General features: G+C 38.5%; 1 protein-coding gene across 2 annotated transcripts in view; it reads right to left on the reverse strand.

Annotated features, from left to right (window-relative positions):
• Nucleotides 1-22,636, reverse strand: part of Ocln (occludin) — a 41,946-nt gene extending 19,310 nt beyond the window's left edge. Inside the window, exons 1-3 of one of the 2 annotated variants that reach the window (XM_076856100.1) lie at nucleotides 22,574-22,636; nucleotides 16,262-16,943; nucleotides 11,969-12,130 (exon numbers count right to left, since the gene is read on the reverse strand). In XM_076856100.1, the coding sequence (XP_076712215.1) occupies nucleotides 11,969-12,130; nucleotides 16,262-16,943; nucleotides 22,574-22,623 (894 nt within the window). In that variant the 5' untranslated portion in view covers nucleotides 22,624-22,636. The remainder of the gene's footprint in view (nucleotides 1-11,968; nucleotides 12,131-16,261; nucleotides 16,944-22,573) is intronic. The other variant, XM_076856101.1, reaches the window with a different exon arrangement.
• Nucleotides 22,637-23,753: the final 1,117 nt, after the last annotated feature.

Raw genomic sequence — 23,753 nt, forward strand, 5'->3', positions numbered from 1 at the left:
ACCCTGAGAAACCCCTATTTATCTAATTATGTGAAAGCAGCTGTCCACACACAGTTGCTATGAATAGGGTAGATGCTTTGTCACCAGGTGCCTTTGTTGGGTTCAGAGTACAGGAAGACTACCCTCAAGAGGTTAACAGAAAGGCTTTCCTGCCTGCTAAGTGGAGAAATACCTTGGGAATATGGAAGAAAAGGTTAATCTCAAAGTATCATCTCCAGTTTTACAACCAGCCCATCCCACTTCCATCAGCCACAGGCCCTTGTACTACAAGGGCTCAATGCAAGTCGTCCAACTTGTTTTTCCTGTTTTCTGGTGCTTTACACCTGCAGATGCTCACCCCCAATAAAAGCCTCAAAATTGAATGGGGAAAATTCTCTTAGTCTCTTTTTCCACCTCTGGCCACTAGAAAGCAAATGCTCCCACATGTACTAGTGTCAAAGATCATGGACCATGTTTGAGCAAGTCTGATTAAGTTAGTTTGCTCAGATGATAGTGAGGACTTTGAAGCATGCTGCCCCCAACTGCATGCTGGCCAAAGAAAAAGTAATATATGTAAAGCCACAATGAATTCTGAAGAGTCGATAGGGTTTTAGAGCTTGGGAAATAAGTGAGGTGGAGAAACCTTATACTCACAGAACAAACCTCAATTATCTTATTCGAGGCCCCTTGCTACAGACATGGAAATCCTGGAGAAGAATGTACTCTAGTTTAATACACTTGTGCCTCATGCCACACCTCAACAGGTATGCAGAAAGCCATGAAGTCCTTAGAGCCCAAGCAGATATCACCTGCAGTTCCAAACCCCCTTTAGTTTACTCCAGTCTGGTATACAAAGTATACCATCATGTAAAAAGGCTTCATGCATACAACAACTCAGCATACAACAACTCATGCAATGCAAGAGCGCAGCTGGACTCCAGGAACAGTGGTTTTAAAGAATATGCTCCCTAGACCAGCAACAGCACCATCACCAGCTCAGTCAGACCCACCCCAGCCCAACAAAACAAAGACACTCCATCAAGCTCTGTAACAAGCTCTTCGGGGGGATTCTAATGTTGGCAAAGTTTTCAGAGCCACAGATACAGACACAATTCTTCTCCATCTGGCAAACAAGTGATCTGTGTTTAGATCATTGTACCTATACACATAGTTAAGCTTAGAAGTGCTACCTCTTGGTACTGGAAATTCCTGCTTTCAGAAAGCTCCAGCCCAAGCTCATTCTCCTTCAATAAACTGGCTCTCAGGAAACCCTGAACTGCTCTCGCATCTCTCTCCATTCATAGTGGTGCTAGAACAGTCAGTGCCTACTATAATCCACCTGGGTGGTTTTGAAAGTGAACAGGAGGCTTCCACTCTGGTCCATTTTGTTTATTGGAGGCCACAGATAACAATGTAATCTTGCCTATATATTAAAGAATGCCTGTACAAGTTGAAAAACATCTATTGGTGGAATGTGATGGACATTATTATCCAAAGTACATGTATGAAGACACAAATTGGTGCGAATATACTTTGGATGCAACCAGATATGAAAAATTGTGCTCTATATGTGTAATAAGAATTGTAATGCATTCCATTGTCATATATAAATAAAACATAATTAATTTTTAAAAAAAGAAAGAAAAACATCTATACAAGTTTCATTAGAAGTCTGATGCTAATTACCCAAACCACTCTGTAGCTGGACCATTAACATCTCTCTCCCTGTGTGCATCTGTATGCAGGGGGAGATAACATGCACAACCTGCCTATACCTTTGAGGAAAACACTTATTCTTAATGTAAGCTTGTAGCCAAATGGGTAAGAGTAAGTTAAACTCCAACCAATGTTATATGTATGTAGTTACATTTTGGAAACTTTTACCCAAGCTCACTTATTCAAGTTCATCACTGCAAATACCAACAATTACTATTATAGCTAAAATTTATTGACTGTGAATATATTACATGCTGGCCCTGTTCTTTACTTGCATATTTATGGATGGAACATTTATTTTTCCCATTTTCAGGAAAGTAATCTATTAAATGAACAGCCAAAACTGCCCTGGAGTAAAGTAAAACCTTCATCAGAAGTCAAAGAAACCAAAAGCTATCCTATGTAGGCTGACCACAAATGACAAGATCCAAGTTGCTTAGCAGAGATCCTGTCGCATCTGTACACTTGTGATTTTTGTTTTACTTTTAGCTTTTCTGCCAAAAATATTAAGTTGTGAAGCTCAAACCCAAGTCAACCTGATGTCCTACATTGGAAAAGGCAGTGAGTAAACAGAGTCTAAACTCATCTGTCACCACTGGCTAGCTGTTATCTTACTACTGTAGTGAGTCTACTCAGATCTCCGGCTTCCTTTGTGTGAGTTCAGAGAGGCAAATCAGATGACCTCACCCCAATCTCACTCTTAGATCCTCTTTTTTGTGTTGTGTGTTGCTGAGGATGGAACCTAGTGCCTCACACATGCTAGGCAAGCGCTGTACCACTGAGCTACAGCCCATCCCTCAGATCCTTTCTTTTACTTTACTGCTACTAAATTAGGCACACCTAAAACTGAAGCTCTTAACTTTCTTTTTTTTTTTTAATCTATTTTTTTTATTGGTTATTCAAAACATTACAAAGATTGCAGAATCACATCGGTTACACATCCACATTTTTACATAATACCATAATAGTAACTGTTGTATTCTGCTACCTTTCCTATCTTCTACTATCCCCCCTCCCCTCCCCTCCCATCTTCTCTCTCTACCCCATCTACTGTAATTCATTTCTCTCCTTATTTTTTTCCCATTCCCCTCACAAACTCTTATATGTGATTTTGTATAACAATGAGGGTCTCCTTCCATTTCCATGCAATTTCCCTTTTCTCTCCCTTTCCCTCCCACTTCATGACTCTGCTTAATGTTAATCTTTTCCTCCTGCTCTTCCTCTCTGCTCTGTTCTTGATTGCTCTCATTATATCAAAGAAGACATTTGGCATTTGTTTTTTAGGGATTGGCTAGCTTCACTTAGCATCATCTGCTCTAATGCCATCCATTTCCCTGCAAATTCCATGATTTTGTCATTTCTTAGTGCTGCATAGTACTCCATTGTGTATAAATGCCACATTTTTTTTTATCCATTCATCTATTGAGGGGCATCGGGGTTGGTTCCACAGTCTAGCTATTGTGAATTGTGCTGCTATGAACATCGATGTGGCAGTATCCCTGTAGTACGCTCTTTTGAGGTCTTCAGGGAATAGTCCGAGAAGGGCAATAGCTGGGTCAAATGGTGGTTCCATTCCCAGCTTTCCCAGGAATCTCCATACTGCTTTTTCAATTATGACTTTACCAGAATACTGTAGGTATCAATAAAAACTAATCTCAAGCACATAAGTTTTATAATCAGTCCTTAATATTGACTGTAAAGATATATGTTTTTCCAAAGCCAGGCGCCAGTTTCTATATATTTAAGCTCTAAAAAGATGTGGCAAAGGAATTCGAACAGAAAGATTAATATGAATTATTCAGGGCTGAGGTTGTGGTCAGTGGTAGAATGCTTACCTAGCACATGTGAGGCACTGGATTTGATCCTCAATACCACATAAAAATAAATAAAATAAAGGTATACATACATGGAATGATAGATAGATATATATATATATATATATACACACACATATATACATATACACATATATACATATACACATATATACATATACATGCACACACACACATATATATGAATTACTCATCTCCATGGACTCAGAGGTGTTAGTCCCTCCCAACTCAATTCTGGCACCCATAGCTGAACAGTCCCACATCTGATATTCTCAACTGCTTAGACCATAGTCCCTTGACCTTATAAGAAACCCAGCTCAAGCAGACAGAAAAGGATTTTTATTTATTTATTTTTTATTCCCCTGAAACAGGGCCTCACTAAGTTGCTTAGGGTCTTACTACATTATTGATTGCGGCTTTGAACTTGTGATCCTCCTGCCTTAGCCTCCAGAGACACTGGGATTACAGGTGTGTGCCATTGTGCCTGGCTCAGAAACTCATTTTATTATTTTTTTATACCTCTATTTGTTTATTTATATGTGGTGGCAGGGATTGAACCCAGTGCCTCATACATGCTAGGCAAGTGCTCTACCACTGAGGCACAACCCCGGCCCCTCAGAAACTCATTTTTAACTGTTCAATTTGCACTTTGAATGTAAACTTGGTCAGATGACCAGATTATCAAAAACAAGGGACAACTACAGTTAATTCATGCAACATATTTATAGTACATGAGGTTTACACAGCACCTTTTTCTAGAAGTCATTTCCTCATTCCATACAGTTAACTTTGGGAAGACCATATGCCAGGCTATGTGAGGGGAACCCTGGCCACAGTGGACCAGTGTAAGGATGGTCACCAAATCCACATGACTCTGACCCAAATGATTCAAGGTCCCTTCCCAGGCCAGTGTCAGATGAAGCACCAACATGAAAATTCTAGAGTGCTAATTGGCTGCTTCCTGCTTGTGTTCCCTGAGAGAAAATAAAGACTACCCAGGCAGAAAGAAAGTCAAGGTGAGAAAGCAAATCCCTTTAGTTATTCCTGAAACAGTCACCATTCCTGTCTTCTAAGGCTAAGTCGTTTCAACTCTTTCTAGGATTTCAAAATCTTGCACATAAATTCCTCTTTTTCACCTAAGTAAATTCAAGTTATATTTCTGCCACCTGTAACTAGAAGAATGTCTATTTATTTATTTATGGTACCAGGGATTGAACCCATAGGTGCTTAACCACAGAACCACATCCTCAGTCCTTTTTTATATTTTATTTAGAGATGGGGTCTCACTGAGTTGCTTAGGGCCTGGATAAGTTGCTAAGGCTGGCTGTGAACTCACAATCCTCCTGCCTCAGCCTCCTTAGCCACTGGATTACAGGCATGTGCCACTGTGCCTGGCGAGAATGTCCATTAAAGTGACATCAAAATTCTTTTTGTAAGGTCAGCTATTTTCCTTTCAGTATCCCCGTCAGACAGACAGGATAATTTCACTGTTTGTATCCATTTTCTCAGATGCAGCTCACATTAGTCTTGAGAGGCAGACAGAATAACACTGGCTAGGGCTGGGGATGTGGCTCAAGCGGTAGCACGCTCGCCTGGCATGCGTGCGGCCCGGGTTCGATCCTCAGCACCACATACAAACAAAGATGTTGTGTCCACCGAAAACTAAAAAATAAATATTAAAAAGGAAAAAAAAAAAAAGAATAACATGGGCTAATATAAGGAAACTGAGATCCATAGAGTTTAATCAGCTTGCAACAAGTACCGGCATCAGTGCTATTGCTCCTATATTAGGCACTCTCTCCAAACAAACTTCCTTGACATATTTTTTGGTTAAAAATATCACAAATGAGCTGGTAGTGTAGCTCAGTACTACAGCCTTGCCTAACACATGTGAGGCCCTAAATTTAATCCCCAACACTACCAAAAAAAAAAAAAAAAAAAAAAGTACATCCATTAGAAGTAAAAAAGACAGCGTTATCCACCAAGAATGGAAAAAAAGGGGAGTATTAACAATCCCATTAGGCTATTTAAGAACTAATAGCTACAAATGAAGGCTATTCTTTGCCTACTGATGCACAAATCAGGCAAAGCTTAGTTTTTGGCCTGGTAACAAAACAACCTAGGCAATTATGAGCATGTTCACTCAGTGTAAAGGGTTTGTACTTTTTTTCTTTTTTTTTAAATGGGATCTTGCCCAGGCTGGCCTCTGCATCCTGCATTCAAGAGATCCTCCTGCCCTAGCTTCTAGAGTAGCATGAACTACAAGGGGCATACTGTGCCTACCCCAGGGTTCTGCTGTTATAAACACCTCCATGATACAATTAAGACAATGGTAACTCAGGAGGCTGAGGCAGGAGAATCACAAGTTCAAAGCCAGCCTCCGCATTTTAGCAAGGCCCTAAGCAACTTAGCAAAACAGTCTCAAAAAATTAAAAAACGACTGAGGATGTGGCTCAGTAGTTAAATCCCCTAGGTTCAATTCCCAGTACCAAAAAGAAAAAAATTATTTATTTACTTAGCAATGCTGGGGATTAAACAGAGAACCCTCCTCATAATAGGCAAGCAACGTGCCTGGCAATGCAGTTTTTAGTAATCCCAAAGTTCATCAACAAGAGAATGGATAAACTGTTATGGAATGTTACAAAATAGAGATCAGACAATGGTGACACCAGGTAGATCCCAGCTACCTCCAACAACACATTCTAGAGATGAAAGCTGAGGCAGAGACATGAAAAACCTTGTCAAGTCTCCCAAAAGTAACTGGCAAGGTAGATCATAACCCAGGCAGTTTGGCTCTGGTCTAGAGCCCCTCTGCTCTACTATACTGAATTTGTATATGTGATTAGACACCTAGAGTTAGAGGTAGGGGGAAGCCACCCAACATCAATTAGAACCTTCTTTCAGAATGACTGAATTGGTAGAACAAGGTCTCAGAACGTATTAAGTCAATAATTTTACAAGAAAAGAAACAATCTAGAAGGATACAAATCTATCTGTTAAGAAAGGCCCCAGCAGAAAACTGAAAAAGAGGGAGAACACTTTTCATTTTTTTCCCTCATTTTTTCTTATTTCATTATGTCACAATAAACTAGTATTGCTTTTATACTAACAACTTCTTACAAACCACAGCAAAAGCCATTAGTCAATATAGCTGAAACTGAAAAAACCTACTAAGCAACAACATGGGTTGGCCAAATACATGTCTGTAATAGAATGCTACTAGCAAACATGCAGGAACATAAATTTCACATCCCCAGGCCAAGTATACAGAATTTTGATCATATAATGGAGTATAAGAAAAATTCTATTCCCTCTAATTACCATTCTGCTATATTTTCTTTCTCTTTTCTTTTTTTGGGGAGGCGGGGGGGCGGGGTACAGTGGGAGGCCATCCTGGGGATTGAATCACACATGCTGGGCAAGCACTCTACCAATGAGTTACATCCCCAGCCCCTTATTTTTAATTTTATTCTGTATATTTTAGGGGCTGGGATGTGGCTTAGTGATAGAGTACTTGCCTTGTATGTATGAAGCCCTGGGTTCAATCCCCAGCACCAAAAACAAACAAAAACAAAAACAAAACAAAAAAACCCTCCATACTTACAATCATATTTATTGGAATTGGGGATCGAACCCAAGTCTTCACACATGCTTAGCCAGAGCTCTTCAACTAAACTACACCTCCAGCCCCTAAAACACATTTTTTTAAATCTGGGGAAAATAAATAGATCTGGGGTTTAAGGGCATAACAAAAAATAAAGATTCATAATTTTAAAAGAACCTTAGAAGACTTAAAAGACAACTGAATTGGTAGGCATTTATGAGTGCCTATAAAAGACCAGGTTAACAAACAGTGTGCAAACATGGCCTGTTTATACAAAAACAAAGTACCCAAAAAAGGGAGTGGGGGAAAACAACTAAAAATCCCTGCAGAGAAACCATTGTGTTATGCACACTGGGGCAGGAAATAAGGAAATTGCAAGTTTTCTCAGATATTACAAAAGGGCTAAAACCTGTTTAAAACTCTGAAATCTCAGCTTTTGACATGTCTTTGCTGGGGAAGGAGAGGTGATCTTAAAACCATTAAAAGTCCAGAAGAAAGGCAATATTTAATATGGTAGTACATTTCTGGACCTATCCCAACTTGTAAGGAGAAAGTAAACTAACACTGAGAAGCTCCTTGTTACTTTAGCTTTTCTTTTTGTTTTGGTATTGGGGACTAAACTTTACCACTGAGTTAAATTTTTGGGGGGTAGTGCTGGGGATTGAACCCAGGGCCTTGTGCATGCAAGGCTAGCACTCCACCAGCTGAGCTATATCCCCAGCCCAAGTTAAATCCTTTTTATTTTGAGAGAGGGCCTTGCTAAATTGCTAAAGCTGGCTTCAAACTTGCAATCCTCTGCCTCAGCCTCCCTAGTCATTGGGATTACAGGTGTGCATTACTGTGCCCAGCTCTCCATTAATTCTTTCTTCTCCCTCAACAATCAACCATGATTAACTATGTGCAGAGTCTCTTGCCTTAGCATTCCACAAATTTGTGTGTGTGTGTGCATGGTGTAGGGTGGGTGGTGTATTCTAGGAACTGTACTCAGGACCTCACACATGCCTAGAACCAAAGTTTTACTCTGCACACAGCATAAGTAGTTAATTCTAGATTTTTTTGGTTTTGGTTGGGGGTGGGGGGATACCAGGGATTGAACCCAGGGGCACTTAACCAGCCACATCACCAGCCCTTTTTATTTTTTGAGACAGGATCTTGTTAAGTTCTTGGGACCTCTCTAAATTGCTAAGGTTGGCCTTGAACTTGTGATCTTCCTGCCTCAGCTTCCTGAGTTGCTGGGATGACAGGCATGCACCATCACACCCAGAAATTCTAGATTATTTTGATGATACTAATTTCTAAAAAGAAGAAAATCACTGATGCACTCCACAATCACAGATTTCAGATGTAGGGTTACATTTGCAGTGGGACAGCCCATGACCACAGTGAAACCAAGTTCAGCAGAAAGGTGTAGAAAAGCAGAGAAATTAAGAATAATGGCGGGGGGCAGGGAAGAGAATGTAAAAAAAAGAAAAAATAATGGGCCTCCTGTGATGTTGAAATTAAAGAAGGGGAACTTGATATTGAGTTCAGCAACAAGAACTCGGGCAGCCAAGGGGAGAATAGATGGCTACAACCATCTCCAAATCACTTATTTCAAATAGAGTTTCTAAAGGCAAACTGAAAGAAGAGGGAAAAAATAAAGAATCTGCCTAATATTAGGTTATCACAAAAAACATAAATTTGGGAAGTCATATATCTGTTCTTCAACAGGTTATTAAGTTTCAAGAAATGAAAAACATGTTACAGGACTGGGGTTGTAGCTCAGCAGTAGAGCACTCACCTACCATGTGTGAGGCCCTAGGTTTGATCCTCAGCTCCACATAAAAATAAATAAGTAAAATAAAGGTATTATGTCCAACTACAACTAAAAAATAAATGTTTAAAAAAAATGTTACAGACAGAACAATGAAGCTTTCAAGAAACAACTCATAAACTATCAAATTTCCAGGAATTCAGAGGAAGTCGTATAAAAAAGATGCCTTAGCCAGGCATGGTGGTGCACACCTGTAATCCCAGCAACTAGGGAGGCTGAAGCAGGAGGACCACAAGTTCAAGGCCAGTCTCGGCAACTTAGCAAAGCCCTAAGCAACTCAGTGAGAGATCCTGTCTAAAAATAAAAAAATCTTAAAAGGGCTAGGGATGTTACTCAGTGGTTCAGTGCCTTGATTTCAATCCCTGATACCAAAAAAAGGAAGAAAAAAAAAATGATGCTGTTTTCAAAAAAATTTTAAGTAATACATAAAAAAAAAATCATTCATATTTATTGGGTACTATATGTGATATTTCACTACAAGGACACTGTTTAAATCAAGGTCAACATTATCTCAGGCTGCGGTTGTGGATCAGTGGTAGAACACTTGCCTAGCATGTGTGAAGTACTAGGTTCCATCCTCAGTGCCACACACAAAAAAAATAACTAGATTAAATTAAAAATAAAAACACTATCTCCTCAAAAATAATTTTCTTCCTTCCTTCTTCCCTTCCTTCCTACCTCCCTCCCTCCTGCCACCTCTCTCTTGCTATCTTTCTTTCTTGTGTGGCACCAGGAATTAACCCAGAGATGCTCTACCACTGAGCTACAAACCTGAGTCCTTCCACACCCCCTACTCCCAAGACCAGGTCTCTCTAAAATGCTGCATGCTCGCCTCAAACTGCAATCCTCCTGTCTCAGCCTCCAGAGTCATAGGATTACAGGTATGTTAACCATTCCCAGCTTGAAAATAATGCCTTTTTAAAAAAAAAAATTTTTTTAGTTGTAGTTGGACACACTACTTTTTATTTATTTACTTACTTACTTATTTATTTTTATGTGGTGCTGAGGATCGAACCCAGTTTCCTCACACATGCTAGCTCACATACTGCTGAGCCACAACCCCAGCCCGAAAATAATGTCTTTTTAAGAGTCATTTTCTTCAGTTTGTCATCATCATCGCCATGAGTTACTACGGCCATCTTTTGCCTCATTATCAAAAGCAGATAGAACTAATTAAAGTTTCATGACAGTAAGCTCAGGTGAGAGGACAAAGTTCACTGGGACTCTAATATTACTGGCACTGGTCTCCCTTGAGTCAGGATTTATTTATTTATTTATTTATTTATTTTTTTGGTCTCTCTCGAAACCTTAAGTAAACAAATACAACAGCCAGTGAAAATAGACACACCCAGAAACTCTGAGTGAAACACTTACTTCATAGTTCACATCAGACTGTCCTACTCCATCTATAGATGGCCTTGTCTGAAACAAAAGATGGCAAGAAAACTCATCCTCACACTTCACCCTTAAAAGGGGAATGAAGGAGGGCTTTCCTGGACACAGTGACCTTCATCCAGGTGGCAAACACATGCCACACTCATCTGGCTTTCCTGTTTTTTGCTTTATTTTTTGTTTTGTTTGCTTTTTGTTTTATTTTGTTTAGGCACCTTCATTAAATAGTTCAGTTACTCATTTGGCAGATATTTTTGGACCAAGGGACTTTCTGGGCTTTCAGTAAAGCTGGTAGGATTACTAGTATATACTAAAACTAGAACACCAGTAGGACATGCCTGAAATACCACCTACACCGAAGAACATCAAGTTCCAGGTCAGACTGGGCAACTTAGCAAGCCCCTGTCTGAAAATAAAACTTTAAAATAGGGCTGGCAGCATGTTATATAAACCCTTTCTAATTTGCAAAGATTTTGTCAGGAAATGATACAGATAGATATATGTTTGCATCTGTATCTATTAGGACAGAACTGGTATGTAATTTCTTGTACTGTCTTAATCTGGCTATGGGTAACAGTGACTTCATAGAATGAAGTGTAAAGTGTTACCTTCTTTCCATTTTGGAAGAGTTTACGAATAACTGTTAATTTTTAATTAAATAAATGGTAGAATTCACCAGTAAAGCTAAAAGAAAGAAAAAAAAAAAAAAAACAGGGCCAGCAGTACAGCTCAGTAGTAGTTCACCTGCCTAGCATGTTCAAGGCCCTGGGTTCAATCTCCAAATAAAACAAAACAAAAAACAAGTCTTTAATCTCTCTTTGTGGAACAGAAGTATTTCATAGATAACTATCAGTATAGAATTAGTCACTGTGGTTTGTCATGCTTCTATTCATGTAGAAAGTTTAAAATCCTCCCAACTGGACTGGAGATGCAGCTCAGTAGTGGGGCACTTGCCTAGCATGTTCGAGGCCCTGGGGTTCCACCCCAGGTGTGGTAGTAGCCAACTGCTACTATTCCAAAACATCCTTGCCAATCTTGACTTAAGACAGCACCCAGGGTGATATTATTTCCTTCAAAGTGATAAGCAGAGAAACAAAAAGGGGGTAGGAGGAAGACATTGTCTTTCTTTTGCAAAGATCAAGCTCTTTCTACATGATTTCTTTAGAAGTCACTTCTTTTCAGATACTAGACCTGTTCCTTGAAAATGAAAACCTTTTTTGGGGGAGAGGGGGGAAGTAGGGTACCAGGGATTGAACTCAGGGGTACTCAACCACTGAGCCCATTCCCAGCCCAATTTTGTATTTTATTAAAGACTAAGTCTCACTGAGTTGCTTAGTGTCTCAATGTTGCTGAGGCTGGCTTTGAGAGATCCTATCTTAGCCTGCAGAGCTGCTGGGATTACAAACATGGGCCACTGCACCCAGCTGATTTTTACCTTCTAGTAAAACAGTTGCCATTTATCCCATCCTTTCACAGTTCTGAGTAAAATGGAAAGCAACAACTTTTGCAATATACACAGACAACAATTCTAAGCACACAGTTTAACCAAATACCCAAAATTTAGAGTCAGAAACCTGGGGGTTAATAAAAGATTCAAAGTTTTGTTTTGTTTTTTTCCTTTACACTTACCCATTCTTCCACATTGGGTGGCTGCTCCTCATAAATGTGTTCTTTGTCCCACAAAATATTGGACTTGTCATACCGGTCCATCTTTCTTCGAGTTTTCACAGCAAAGAAAATTATTAAAGCAAAAGCCACAATAATCATGAATCCTAGCACAATGGCAATAGCCTAAAAAGGGATTTGAAGACATTGCAAATTAATTTTTATTGCTTAATTAATTACAATCTGCCCTCTACAAGTTAAAATCCTTATCTACCCTAGGACCTACTAAATATTCATGGCTTAATGGATACAATGCTGAAGCAAAACTAACCCACACCCACTAGGCTAACTGGTAAAGCATGGGCATGCACTACTTGACAAAATCCTCAGAATGTACTTAACCCATTCAGTCCCAAGTTTTCAATTCAGTGACAGTTTTAACAAAATTGACAAAAGTGCATTGAAATAAGTTGGAAATCATAATCTAAAGCTGATACATATTATTACATTAATTAATCAGATTAAAATTAATTACAATTTATATATTAACATTATTCTATTATAGTTCTTATGCTTAATATTAATTAATATGATTAATTATATTTATATTTAAATTTTTGTAGGTGTTTCACATCTGGGACAATGGACAAAATGGCTTAAAGCTAGGTATTCTCATCACCCTAGTTTAGAGCTGTAGAAAACTAGTTCTAAAGATTGCCCATGTAGGGAATTTTTTGTTGTTGTTGTTGTTGTTTTTAAATTTCTTTTTAGTTGTAGTCGGACACAATACCTTTATTTATCTATTTTTATGTGGTGCTGAGGATCGAGCCCAGCACCTCGCACATGCTAGGCAAGCGCTTCACCGCTCAGCCCCAGCCCCAGCCCCGGGAATGTGTTTTTATAGACAGTTTTGAGGATGGCCAGTAAAAGGAGTTACAAATATACTTCTAAAGGGCTGGAAAATGCTAATCTCAAAAGTAGCTTTAAGTACCCAATTGTGCTTACAATCCTGTTCATAACACGTTTGGCAAATTATTTTTACACAGAATGTAAATTTTAGTGCATAGAGGATCTGTATACCCATAAATGATCAAGACATGGATCCTGCCAAGCGCAGTGGCACACACCTGTAATCCCAGCTACTCAAGAAGTTGAGGCAGGAAGATTGAGAGTTCAAAGCCAGCCTCAGCAATTTAGGAAGGCCCTAAGCAACTCAGCGAGACCCTGTCTCAAAATAAAAAATATAAAGGGCTGGGGATATGGTTCAGTATTTAAATGCCCCTGGGTTCAATTCCCAGTACCAAAAAGACATGAATCTAATCAAACCATAAATTTGAGCCTTGAATTAAAGGTTCCTTAGGTCTGACAGATTCCTGTTTTCAGAGTCTCATATACGTACTAGAAAGGGCCTTGTGACAAAAAACTTCCTATTCTGGATGGTTCTTTCTGTATCTGATAACTATATTAAGTGGTGTGTTGGACGGGAGTCACTTGAGGTTGAGGCAGGTACCAAGTCTCTGTCCTGGATATCTACTCAAGGGTAATAGAGGCTCACCTTTCAGCTACCCATCTGACAGGGACATCCTTTTTCAAAGAATATAGGTTTCAAATAGAGGGATGGGAATGTGGTAAGACAGGAGTACCAATTCCAGAGCTAGGTCTGAATGGCAGCAACAAACATTCAGAAATACTATATTTGCAGAGAAAACATTCAGTCTTCAAAATAAAGATAGACCGTTACTGGAGAAAGTCTAACCCTAAAAGAATGACTCGGGTAAAAGAATGGGAATTCCTAAGATAGTGTAAGGAGGAAAAAAAGAAAATAGAAAAAAGAGATGAGTAACTCGGGAAACATTTCAGATACTAATGTAATTAGGATGATTCATTGTTACTGAACAGCAGGGTTCTCAACCTCACCAGTAAATTTGATCTAGGGAGACTCTGAAAACTACAAAACACTTAAAAAAAAACTGAAGGGAATTTATGTAAACGGAGAAACATTCTATGTTCGTGGACTGGAAGACTTATCATTATAAAGATGACAAAATTCCCAATGATCAATCTACAAATTCAACACAACTCTTCCAAATCCTAGCAGAATTTTTTGCAGAAACTGATAGAGATTGGTCCTAAAAATTCATATGGTAATGTGAGAGGAACCCAGAATCTAGCCAAAACAATCTTAAAAAATAAAGTCTGGTACTCCCACTTCATAATTTCAAAACTTACTATAAAATTAATGATAAAGTAATCAAGGCAGTGTGGTAGTGGCATAAGGATAGACATATAGATGAACCAAATCAACTAAGACTCCAGAAATAAATGTTCACATCTACAAGGTTGGTTTGTTTGTTTTTCGGTGCTAGGGATGGAAGTAAGGGCCTTGTGCCTTCTTGGCAAACTATACCACTGATCTATATCCCCAGATCATAGGATAAATTCTTTTCTTTTTTCTTTGACAATTTATGAATAACATTTAATGAAGAAACAGTACTTTCAATAAATATTATGAAAACTGGATAGTTATATGCAAAGAATTTTGAATCCTTTCTTTACATCATTAACTCAAAATGGATCACAGCCCTAATTGTAAGAGTTAATTATACAACTCTGAAAACACAGAAGTTTTTGTGATCTTGAATTAGGCAAACATTCTCAGATATAACATCAAAAGCACAAGCAATAGAAAAAAAAAAACTGAATAAATTAAACCTCATTAAAACTGAAAACTTGGGCTTGAGGATGTAGCCTTATGGCAGAACACTTGCCTAGCATGCACAAGGCCCTGGGTTTAATCCCCAGTACCACAAAACAAAAATAAAAGCTATTATGCAAAAGACACAAAAAAGAAAATAGAAAAAGAATAACAAAATGAGATAATATTTACATGTGGATATAAGCGACACATCCAAATATATAAGAATTTTTAGAAGTCCAATTTGGGCTGGGGATGTAGTTCAGTGACAAAGTTCTTGTGTAGCATGAGTGAGGCCCAGGGTTCAACTTCAAAAAAAAGTCAAATTTAAAAATGAGTAAATATTCTGAATAGCCATTTCTCCAAAGATCATAAAGAAATGGCCAATAAGTACATGAAAAGATACTCAACGACTTAGCTATCAATGAAATACAAATGAAAACCACAAGGACATCTATTAGTACGGGCTAGAATCAGACAGACTGACAATAACAAGAGTTGGTAAGAAAATGGAGAAATCTGAACCCTTACACCTTTCTGGTGTGAATATAAAATGATGCAACCTCTTTAGAAAAATCTGGTAGTTCCTCAATAGGTTAAACAGAATCACCATGTGACTTACTAATTCTACCCTTAGATTTACGTCCAACCCAAGAGATATTCAAATACAGGTCACATCAAAACTTGAACACCAACATTCAAAACATTATTTGTAACAGCCAGTGAGAAAAAAGCCTGAATCATTATCAACAAAGGATAAACAGAATGTGACATGTACATATACTGGATTACAATAAAAGGTAATGTAAGACTCACACATGCTAAAAACAAGGCAAACTTTTAAGACATCATGCTAAGTGAAAGAAGCCAATCACAAAAGACCACATATTGTGAGAATATATTAAATACACAGAAAATAGACAAATTAGTGATTGACCAGAAGGGTTAGAAAAATGAAAACTAACTGCTATTGGGTACTAGGGACTTTTATTTTTTTTTTTTTTTAGTTATAAGTGGACACAATATTTTATTTTTATGTGGTGCTGAGGATCAAACCCAGTGCCTCAAGCATGCTAGGCAAGTGCTCTACAACTTAACCCCAGGAACTCTTTTTGAGATAGTGAAATTATTCTAAAATTGACTGTGGCAATAGTTGCACAATCCTCTGAATAGACTACAAACCAGTGAACTGTTCTTCAAATGGGTAGAGTTATACAGTATCTTAATTATATATTAATAATGACACCCAGTATTTCCACCACATTCTGATATAATTAGAAGAAGAGCCTTGGCATCAATTGTTTTGGGGGTGGGGAAGGGCAGGTACTGGGGATTGAACTCAGGGGCACTTTACCACTGAGCTACATCCCCAATCCTTTTCGTTTTTCATTTTGAGACAAAGTCTTGCTAAGCTGCTGAGGGTCTCACTAAGTTGCTATGGCTGGCCTCCAATTTGTGATCCTCCTGCCTCAGTCTCTAAAGTTGCTGGGATTACAGGCATGCACTACCACACCTGACCAAAGTCAATATTTTTAAAACATTCCCAAAGTGACTCTATTACATATTTCAAGTTGAAGCCCTTTGACCCAAGTGGATAGGGACAAACAAAACATTATTCATACCTCCTGGGGATCCACCACACAGTAGTGATACAAATACTGATCCACATAGACTCCAGTAACTGCAGGTGTATAGAACTGGTTGCAGAGGGCATATATTTGTGAACTATATAAAGATCCAGAAGCCTGGGCAGTTGGGTTGACTCCCATTATATAGACAATTGTGGCAATAAACACCAGGATACCTAGGATAGCACTCACTATTATCACAGTCAAGTAATATCCTCTTGTTCTGGATATTTCAGATCTTATAACACTGGTAACAAATATTGCCAATGAGGCAATGAAACAAAAGGCAGCCATGGCCAACAGGAAGCCCTTGGCCGCTCTTGGATCCGTATAGCCTCCTCCATAGCCATAACCGTAGCCATAACCATAGCCATAGCTGCCTCCGTAGCCACCAAAGCTACTTCCTCCATAAGGGTAGCCAAAACCACCTCCTAGTAAGCCAGTTCCATAGCCTCTGTCCCAGGCAAGTGTGGAGGCAACACAGGCAAATATAGCAATACACATCACAATAATGAGCATAGACAGAATACGAATCACTCCTGGAGGAGATGTCCATTTGTAGAAGTGAAGAATTTCATCTTCTGGGTAAAAAGAATACGCAGGCTGAGAGAGCATTGGCCGAACATGCATTTCTCCACCATATATGTCATTGCTTGGTGCATAATGATTCGGTTTACTGAAATACATATGAAAAGAACTTTATTAAGCATTTTTTAGTGTAAGCACAAAGAATATACAAAGCACTTGGAATAATTTAAACAAACCATTGGTAAATGAAACTATTATTATGGCCCACTGAATCAGCTGAAAAGGATTGTTAAAAGATTTTTTTTCCCAGTTGTAATTGAACACAATATCTTTATTTATTTATTTTGATGTGGTGCTGAGGATCGAACCTAGTTATTCATACATGCTATGCAAGCACTCTGAGCTATAACCACAGGCCCAGTTAAAAGATTCTTGGTTCTAGCCTGAGTTACTAATTCTGCAGTTCTGAGATAAAACAAGTTTCCAACTGGTACAGATGTTACCAGCCTTGGAAACATACCTGGAGAATGACTACTCTGTATATACTACAGAGCAGAGGATCTCAAAATTTGCTCCATCTTAGGATCACCTAGAAAATGTAAAACTCTCAGATGATGGGCAGGGGATGTTAACTCAATCATTTTTGTTCTCATTCTCATATACTAGAGCACTTGCCTAGCAAGTTCAAGGCACTGAGTTCAATACCCAGCACTGCAGGGAAAAAAAACATCTCAGATGGTACACACCATAAATTGTAATCCCTAGGGTTGAGACCCAGACACTTTTAGAACAATGATATCAACCTTTTTTGCCTGTGTGGCACAGGACAGGTGCAATCAAACATAACAACTACACTGGCCTATTCTGGTAATTCCTGGCAGCCTCATTCTCCTAGTTAAGAAAACACATTCAGGGGCTGGGGATGTGGCTCAAGTGGTAGCACGCTCGCCTGGCATGCGTGCGGCCTGGGTTCGATCATCAGCACCACATGCAAACAAAGATGTTGTGTCTGCCAAAAAATAAAATAAATATTAAATCAATCTCTCTCTCTCTCTCTCTCAAAAAAAAAAAAAAAAGAAAAGAGAAAAAAGAAAACACATTCATTCTTTCATTCAGTTAATAACTGTTTACTGGAGCTGTCAGGCTGACTTGTGCTGGGCACTGTTCTGGGCAATGGAGTCACAAAACTGAACAGGATACTCTCACTCCACAGTTCAGTGTGTCAAGAGAGTAAGACATTGAGCAAATCACTATACAATCTATAGTTATGGCAAGGGTCACAAAACAAAGTAACTATGCAGCGAGAGCTCATCAGAGTAATGCCTAAGAGGATCTAGAATCTCTCTTTATACAAAATACTCTGGACATCTCAGTAATTTAACCATAAATAGGCTCACTGTGACAGACACACTAAAGTGTGGCTACACTGAATCTTAAGAACTATAAGCCTGGGAGGCAAAACTCAATTCGACACTGATGTCAGCCTCTTTTGGTTTTAACCATCCCCACAAACCACCTTCTACTCCCCAAAGTAAGACATCTTCCTACCAGCTGCTGCTACCCATGATAATTTGAAAAAAATCTGAGTATATGGGAATGAGAACAAAAATGATATGGCAAAACTAGAGAGGGGCACTGATAAGTTGGTCTTTGAAAATGCCAGGAGAAAAATTCTATAATCCATTCTACTTAAACATTTGGATTGTTTCTGTGTGGGGTATTGTGAACAGTATAGCTCTGAACATCCTTGAATATGTATTCTGGTACAAAAATCACTTATTTTTCTATGGCATATATCCAGAAATACATCTTTGTGCATTTTTAACTTGACTAGACAATGTCAAACTGTTTTCCAAAGTGACTGTTGTGATTACACTTTCACAAACAGTATAAAAGTTCACAGTAGCACTGCTTATGGTAAACCCAAACTGGAAAAAGCCCAAATGTTCACCTACAGTGGAATGAATAAATTGTGATATTTCCATATGATGGAATCCTACAGAGCTATGCTGTCCAACAGGGCCTCTCCTAGCCTCAAGGGTCTATCAAGCACTTGAGTAATGCTAGTCCAAACTAAGAAGTACTATTAGATATGTAAAATACACAGTGGATTTCAAAGACATAGTATGAAAGAAGAACGTATAATATCCTATGAATCTTTTGATGCGTGTGTGCACTACCGAGGATTGAACCCAGGGGTGCTATACCACTGAAATAAATCCCTAGCCTTGTTTTTCATTTTGAGACAGAATCTCACTAATCTACCCAGACTGGCCTTGAACGTGCAATCCTCCTGACTCAGTCCCACAAGTCACTGGGATTATAGGCATGTGCCACTATGCATGGCTCATGAATCATTTTTTTTTAATTTTTTAGTTATAGATGGACACAAACTTTTATTTGTTTTTATGTGGTGCTGAGAATCAAACCCAGTACCTTACATGTGCTAGGCTAGCGCTCTACCACTGAGCTATAACCTCAGCCCCTCCTAAATCATTTTTTAATGTCAATCACTTATTTAAACATTTTAAATACACTGGATTAAGGAAAATGTATTATTAAAAGTAATCTTTCCACACACACACTTTTTTTCTGGTACCAAGGATTGAATACAGAGGTGCCTAACCACTGAGACAGGATCTGGCTAAGTTGCTCAAGGCCTTGCTAAATTGCTGAAGCTAGCTTTGAACTTGGGATCCTTCTGCCTCAGCCTCCTGAGTTGCTGGGACTACAGGCATGCACCACCATGCCTAGCTAATTGCATTTTATTTCTATAGTGCTATTATGATGCAAAAAATGATGAACTATGAATATATGCATCTATGTGAACAAATCTTACAGGTAATGGCTGAAAGAAATGAGAGAAAATAATACAGCATTATTATATTCATATGACATTTTAAAATAAGTAAAACTAAACTAACTGTCTGGTATATATTAGGGGTAAAATAATAAAGAAAGTTATTATTTTTCTTTATTAATTTTCAGAATTAATAAGTGAAAAGGAGAAAACCCCAGAAAACATTTGAGGTGTTCTGTTTCTGGACCTGGGTGATGACTGTAGGGATGTTTGCTTGTTTTTATTCATCTTCTCATATATATGTTCTGTGCCTCTTTCCATGTGTATGTTATAGTCCACCACCATTTGCAAAAGCAACACAAAATAAATATTTGGTAAATGAAGCACTACTCAATTACAATATCCTCCTACATTTATTTATTTACTTACTTATTTACTTACTTACTGTATTGGAGATCAAACCCAGGTCCCCACACATGCTAGGCAAACACATGCTAGATAAGCATTCCACCAATGAGCTACTCTCCAACCCTTCTCCAGTATATCTTAAGGACTTCATGATCATAAAAAACTGTGTCCCTACCATGTTCAAGTAACAGTAAGGAGTCTGCGGAACAGGAAAACAACCCACATGTGATATTGTGAAATATATATATTTGGTTCCATTCCTTGTTTCCTGGCATACAACTCCTAATTCCTTAGAATTTACAAAATAATAAGTGTTTTTTGTATGCTAATGAGATGACGCATGGCTGACAGCTCCTAGGTAGCTGTCAGGGTCAGGGCTGGTCACATTAAAACAGAGGCATGATTGTTTTTTTTTTGTTTTTTTTTTTAAAGAGAGAGTGAGAGAGGGAGAGAGGGAGGGAGAGAGAGAGAGAATTTTAATATTTATTTTTTAGTTATCGGCGGACATAACATCTTTGTTTTGTATGTGGTGCTGAGGATCGAACCCGGGCCACACACATGCCAGGCGAGTGCGCTACCGCTTGAGCCACATCCCCAGCCCTAGAGGCATGATTGTATGTTGTATTTTTTAGCCCCACTCCCTACCAGTAGAGAAGGAAAAGGGGGCTGAAGGTTAAACTAATCATCAATGACAATGACTTAATCAATTGAGCCCACACAATGAAGCCTCCATAAAAATCCAAAAGGACTGAGTTCAGAGAGCTCCCAGAAGCTGAACATGTGGGAGTTTCTGAAGGAGACATGCCTGGAGAGGTAGTGAAAGCATCATACCCTCTCCCATAATTCACCCTATGTATCTGTTTATCTGGTGTTCACGAGTAAGAGTAAGGGTTTCCCTGAGTTCTGTGAGTCACTCAAGTAAATTAATCAAACCCAAGGAGGGGGTTGTGGGAACCCCAATTGATAGCAGGTCAGTCAGACCATAGGCCATTAAGTGTGCCTAAGACACATCGGAAGTGGGAGGCAGTATACTAGGACTGTGCCCTCAATCTGTAATCTACGCTGTCTCCAGGTAGATAGGTTCAGAGCTGAATTGGAGAACACCCAGCTGGTGCCTACAGTTGATGCTAGTGAGGAACAATCCCCACACATTTTGATGACCAGAGGTTATACAGGCATTCTCTAATGATTGTGTTGTAAGAGTACAGGAGAAATGTGTTTTTTCCTGTTATGATGTCAAATTTAAAATATAATCCACTGATAAATCCCCAAATGACCAAGGACCCAAGAACCCTCAAATTGACTTGTTTTATATAAAGGCAGGAATCATTTTTAAAGTTCACAATATGGAAAACATTATGCTAAGTGAGGAAGCCAGTTACAAGAGGTCATTTATCATATGATTCCATTTACATGAAATATCCAGAGTAGACAAATACAGAGACAAAAAGTAGGTGGTGGTTGCATAGGACTGGAGTACGGGAAGTGTGAGCTAACAGGAAGGTTTGGAAGATGATAAAATGTTCTAAAATTAATTGTGGTGATTGTTTTTTAAGTTTATGAATATACTAAAAACCAGTGAACCGTCTATTCTAAATTGGCAAATTCTATGGTGCATGAGTTATATCTCAATAAATTTTTAAAAATTGTAATATGTTCCCAATAGCCATTTAAATAGTTGTTAATATTGAAGTTTCATATCATGTGTAAAAAACAAAAAGGAATAAATGTATACACACAAATATAAACCTAGACAATCCTTAGGCAAACATTAAAAATGGGTGTTAGGAGCCAGGTGTGGTGGTACACATCTGTAATTGCAGCTACTGAGAAGGCTAAGGCAGGAGGATCACAAATTTGAGGCCATCAAGGGCAACTTAGCAAAACTCTTTTCTCAAGATTTAAAAATTCAGTGATAGAGCACCCCTAGGTTCAACCCCCATACCCCCCCCCAAAAAAGAAGAAAGAATTAAGGAGGAAGAAAAAAATGGGTGACAGTAGTTGCTTCTGGAGAAAGAAGCTGTCATGCTAGAACTTAAGATTAAAAGAGAAATATACTTTTCACTCTGTGTTCCTGGTACAGTTTATTTATTTATTTATTTATTTTTAGTTATAGGTAAACACAATATCTTTATTTTTTTTTTAATGTGGTGCTGAGGATTGAACCCAGTGCCTCAAGTATGTGTGGCAAGCGCTCTCCCTCTGAGCCACAATCCCAGCCCTATAGTTAAATACAAGTGCACATATTGTTTAATTTTTAAGAACATTTAATATCCACGTGTTGTGCATTCCAGTAATCCTAGTGACTCAGGAGGCTGAGGGAGGAGCATCATAAATTCAAAGCTAGCCTCAGCAACTTAGCAAGGCCCTAAGCAACTTACTGAGACCTTGTCTCAAAATGAAAAATAAAAAGGGCTGGGAATGTGGCTTAGCGGTTAAGCACCCCTGGATTCAATCCCCGGTATCAAAAAAAAAGAACATTTAATAGATCAAAGTTTCAACATACACATTTTTTTTTCACATGTGTCAGACCTTACTAAAATGAAAAATCTAAAAAATGATTTACTTACAATTCATCAGGTCTATAAGGAGGCGGACTTTCAAAAGGCCTGGATGACATGGCTGATGTCACTGGTCACCTGCTTTAGGATGAGCAATTCCCTGTAGCTCCCAAGATCAGCCAATCTAAACAAAGACAATAGGGCAATGTCATTACTATTGAGGTTAGTTTTCCTGCATCATGAAGAAAATCTGACTCCAACCCAAAGCAACCATTCATGCTACACTGCCACTTTTACACTATGTAATCACTGAGTATAAGAACTATTTGCCCTGGTATTCCTCATAGCATTATGCTCTGCGCATCCAAAGGACACAAGCATCCTTAAATCCCAAGTTCTATTACAGTAATGAAAATTTCATAAATTAGCCTTTTATAACATAAGTGAAAATATTTTTAAAGTAGTCACCTCAAAGAACAAGGAACTGTAAAGAAAATTTCTCAAAAGTAAATTATTTCATATTACTTTTGAAAGCTTATTAAAACAAATGCATATGAAAGTACACATAGTCTAGCCCCTCAGTATAAATTAAAGCATAATCTAATTGATTAAAAAGTTTGCCTTTAGCTGGGTGTGGCAGTGCAGGCCTGTAATCTCAGCCATTCAAGAGCGTGAGGCCAGCCTGATCAATTTATCAAGACCCCATCTTGTTGGGTGTAGTGGTGCATGCCTATAATCCCAGCAACTCAGGAGGTTAAGGCAGGAGAATCTCAAGTTCAAGACCAGCCTTAGCAATTTAGCAAGGCCCTAAACAACTTAGCTAGACCCTGTCTCAAAATATAAAAAATAAAATAAAATAAAATGGGCTGCGCATGTGGCTCAGTGATAGAGCACCCCTGGATTCAATCCCCAGTACCATTAAAAAAAAGTCTTTTTCTAAGAAAAAAGCAGAAAGATTGTTCTAAAACTCCTCAGAGCACAAATCCCTAAACATCTGCAAGGAATTTCACTCAATCAACACATATTTATTAAGTGCCTAAATATACAGAGAAGAATGTGAAAGTTAAGTTTGGGATACCGTTCTCCTTAAGTCACACACACAAAATAGTCATCACTTCAGGAATTATTCAGGGCTGAAATACATGATAAGATACAGTACAGGTATAAATATAAAATACTTAAAGATCCAGAAAATGGGATCCTGGAAAGAAGGAAGGACACCAAGCCTGGGTAGATACTGACATGACTG

Source organism: Callospermophilus lateralis, chromosome 5 (genome assembly GCF_048772815.1).
Source record: "Callospermophilus lateralis isolate mCalLat2 chromosome 5, mCalLat2.hap1, whole genome shotgun sequence".
Lineage (NCBI taxonomy): Eukaryota > Metazoa > Chordata > Mammalia > Rodentia > Sciuridae > Callospermophilus > Callospermophilus lateralis.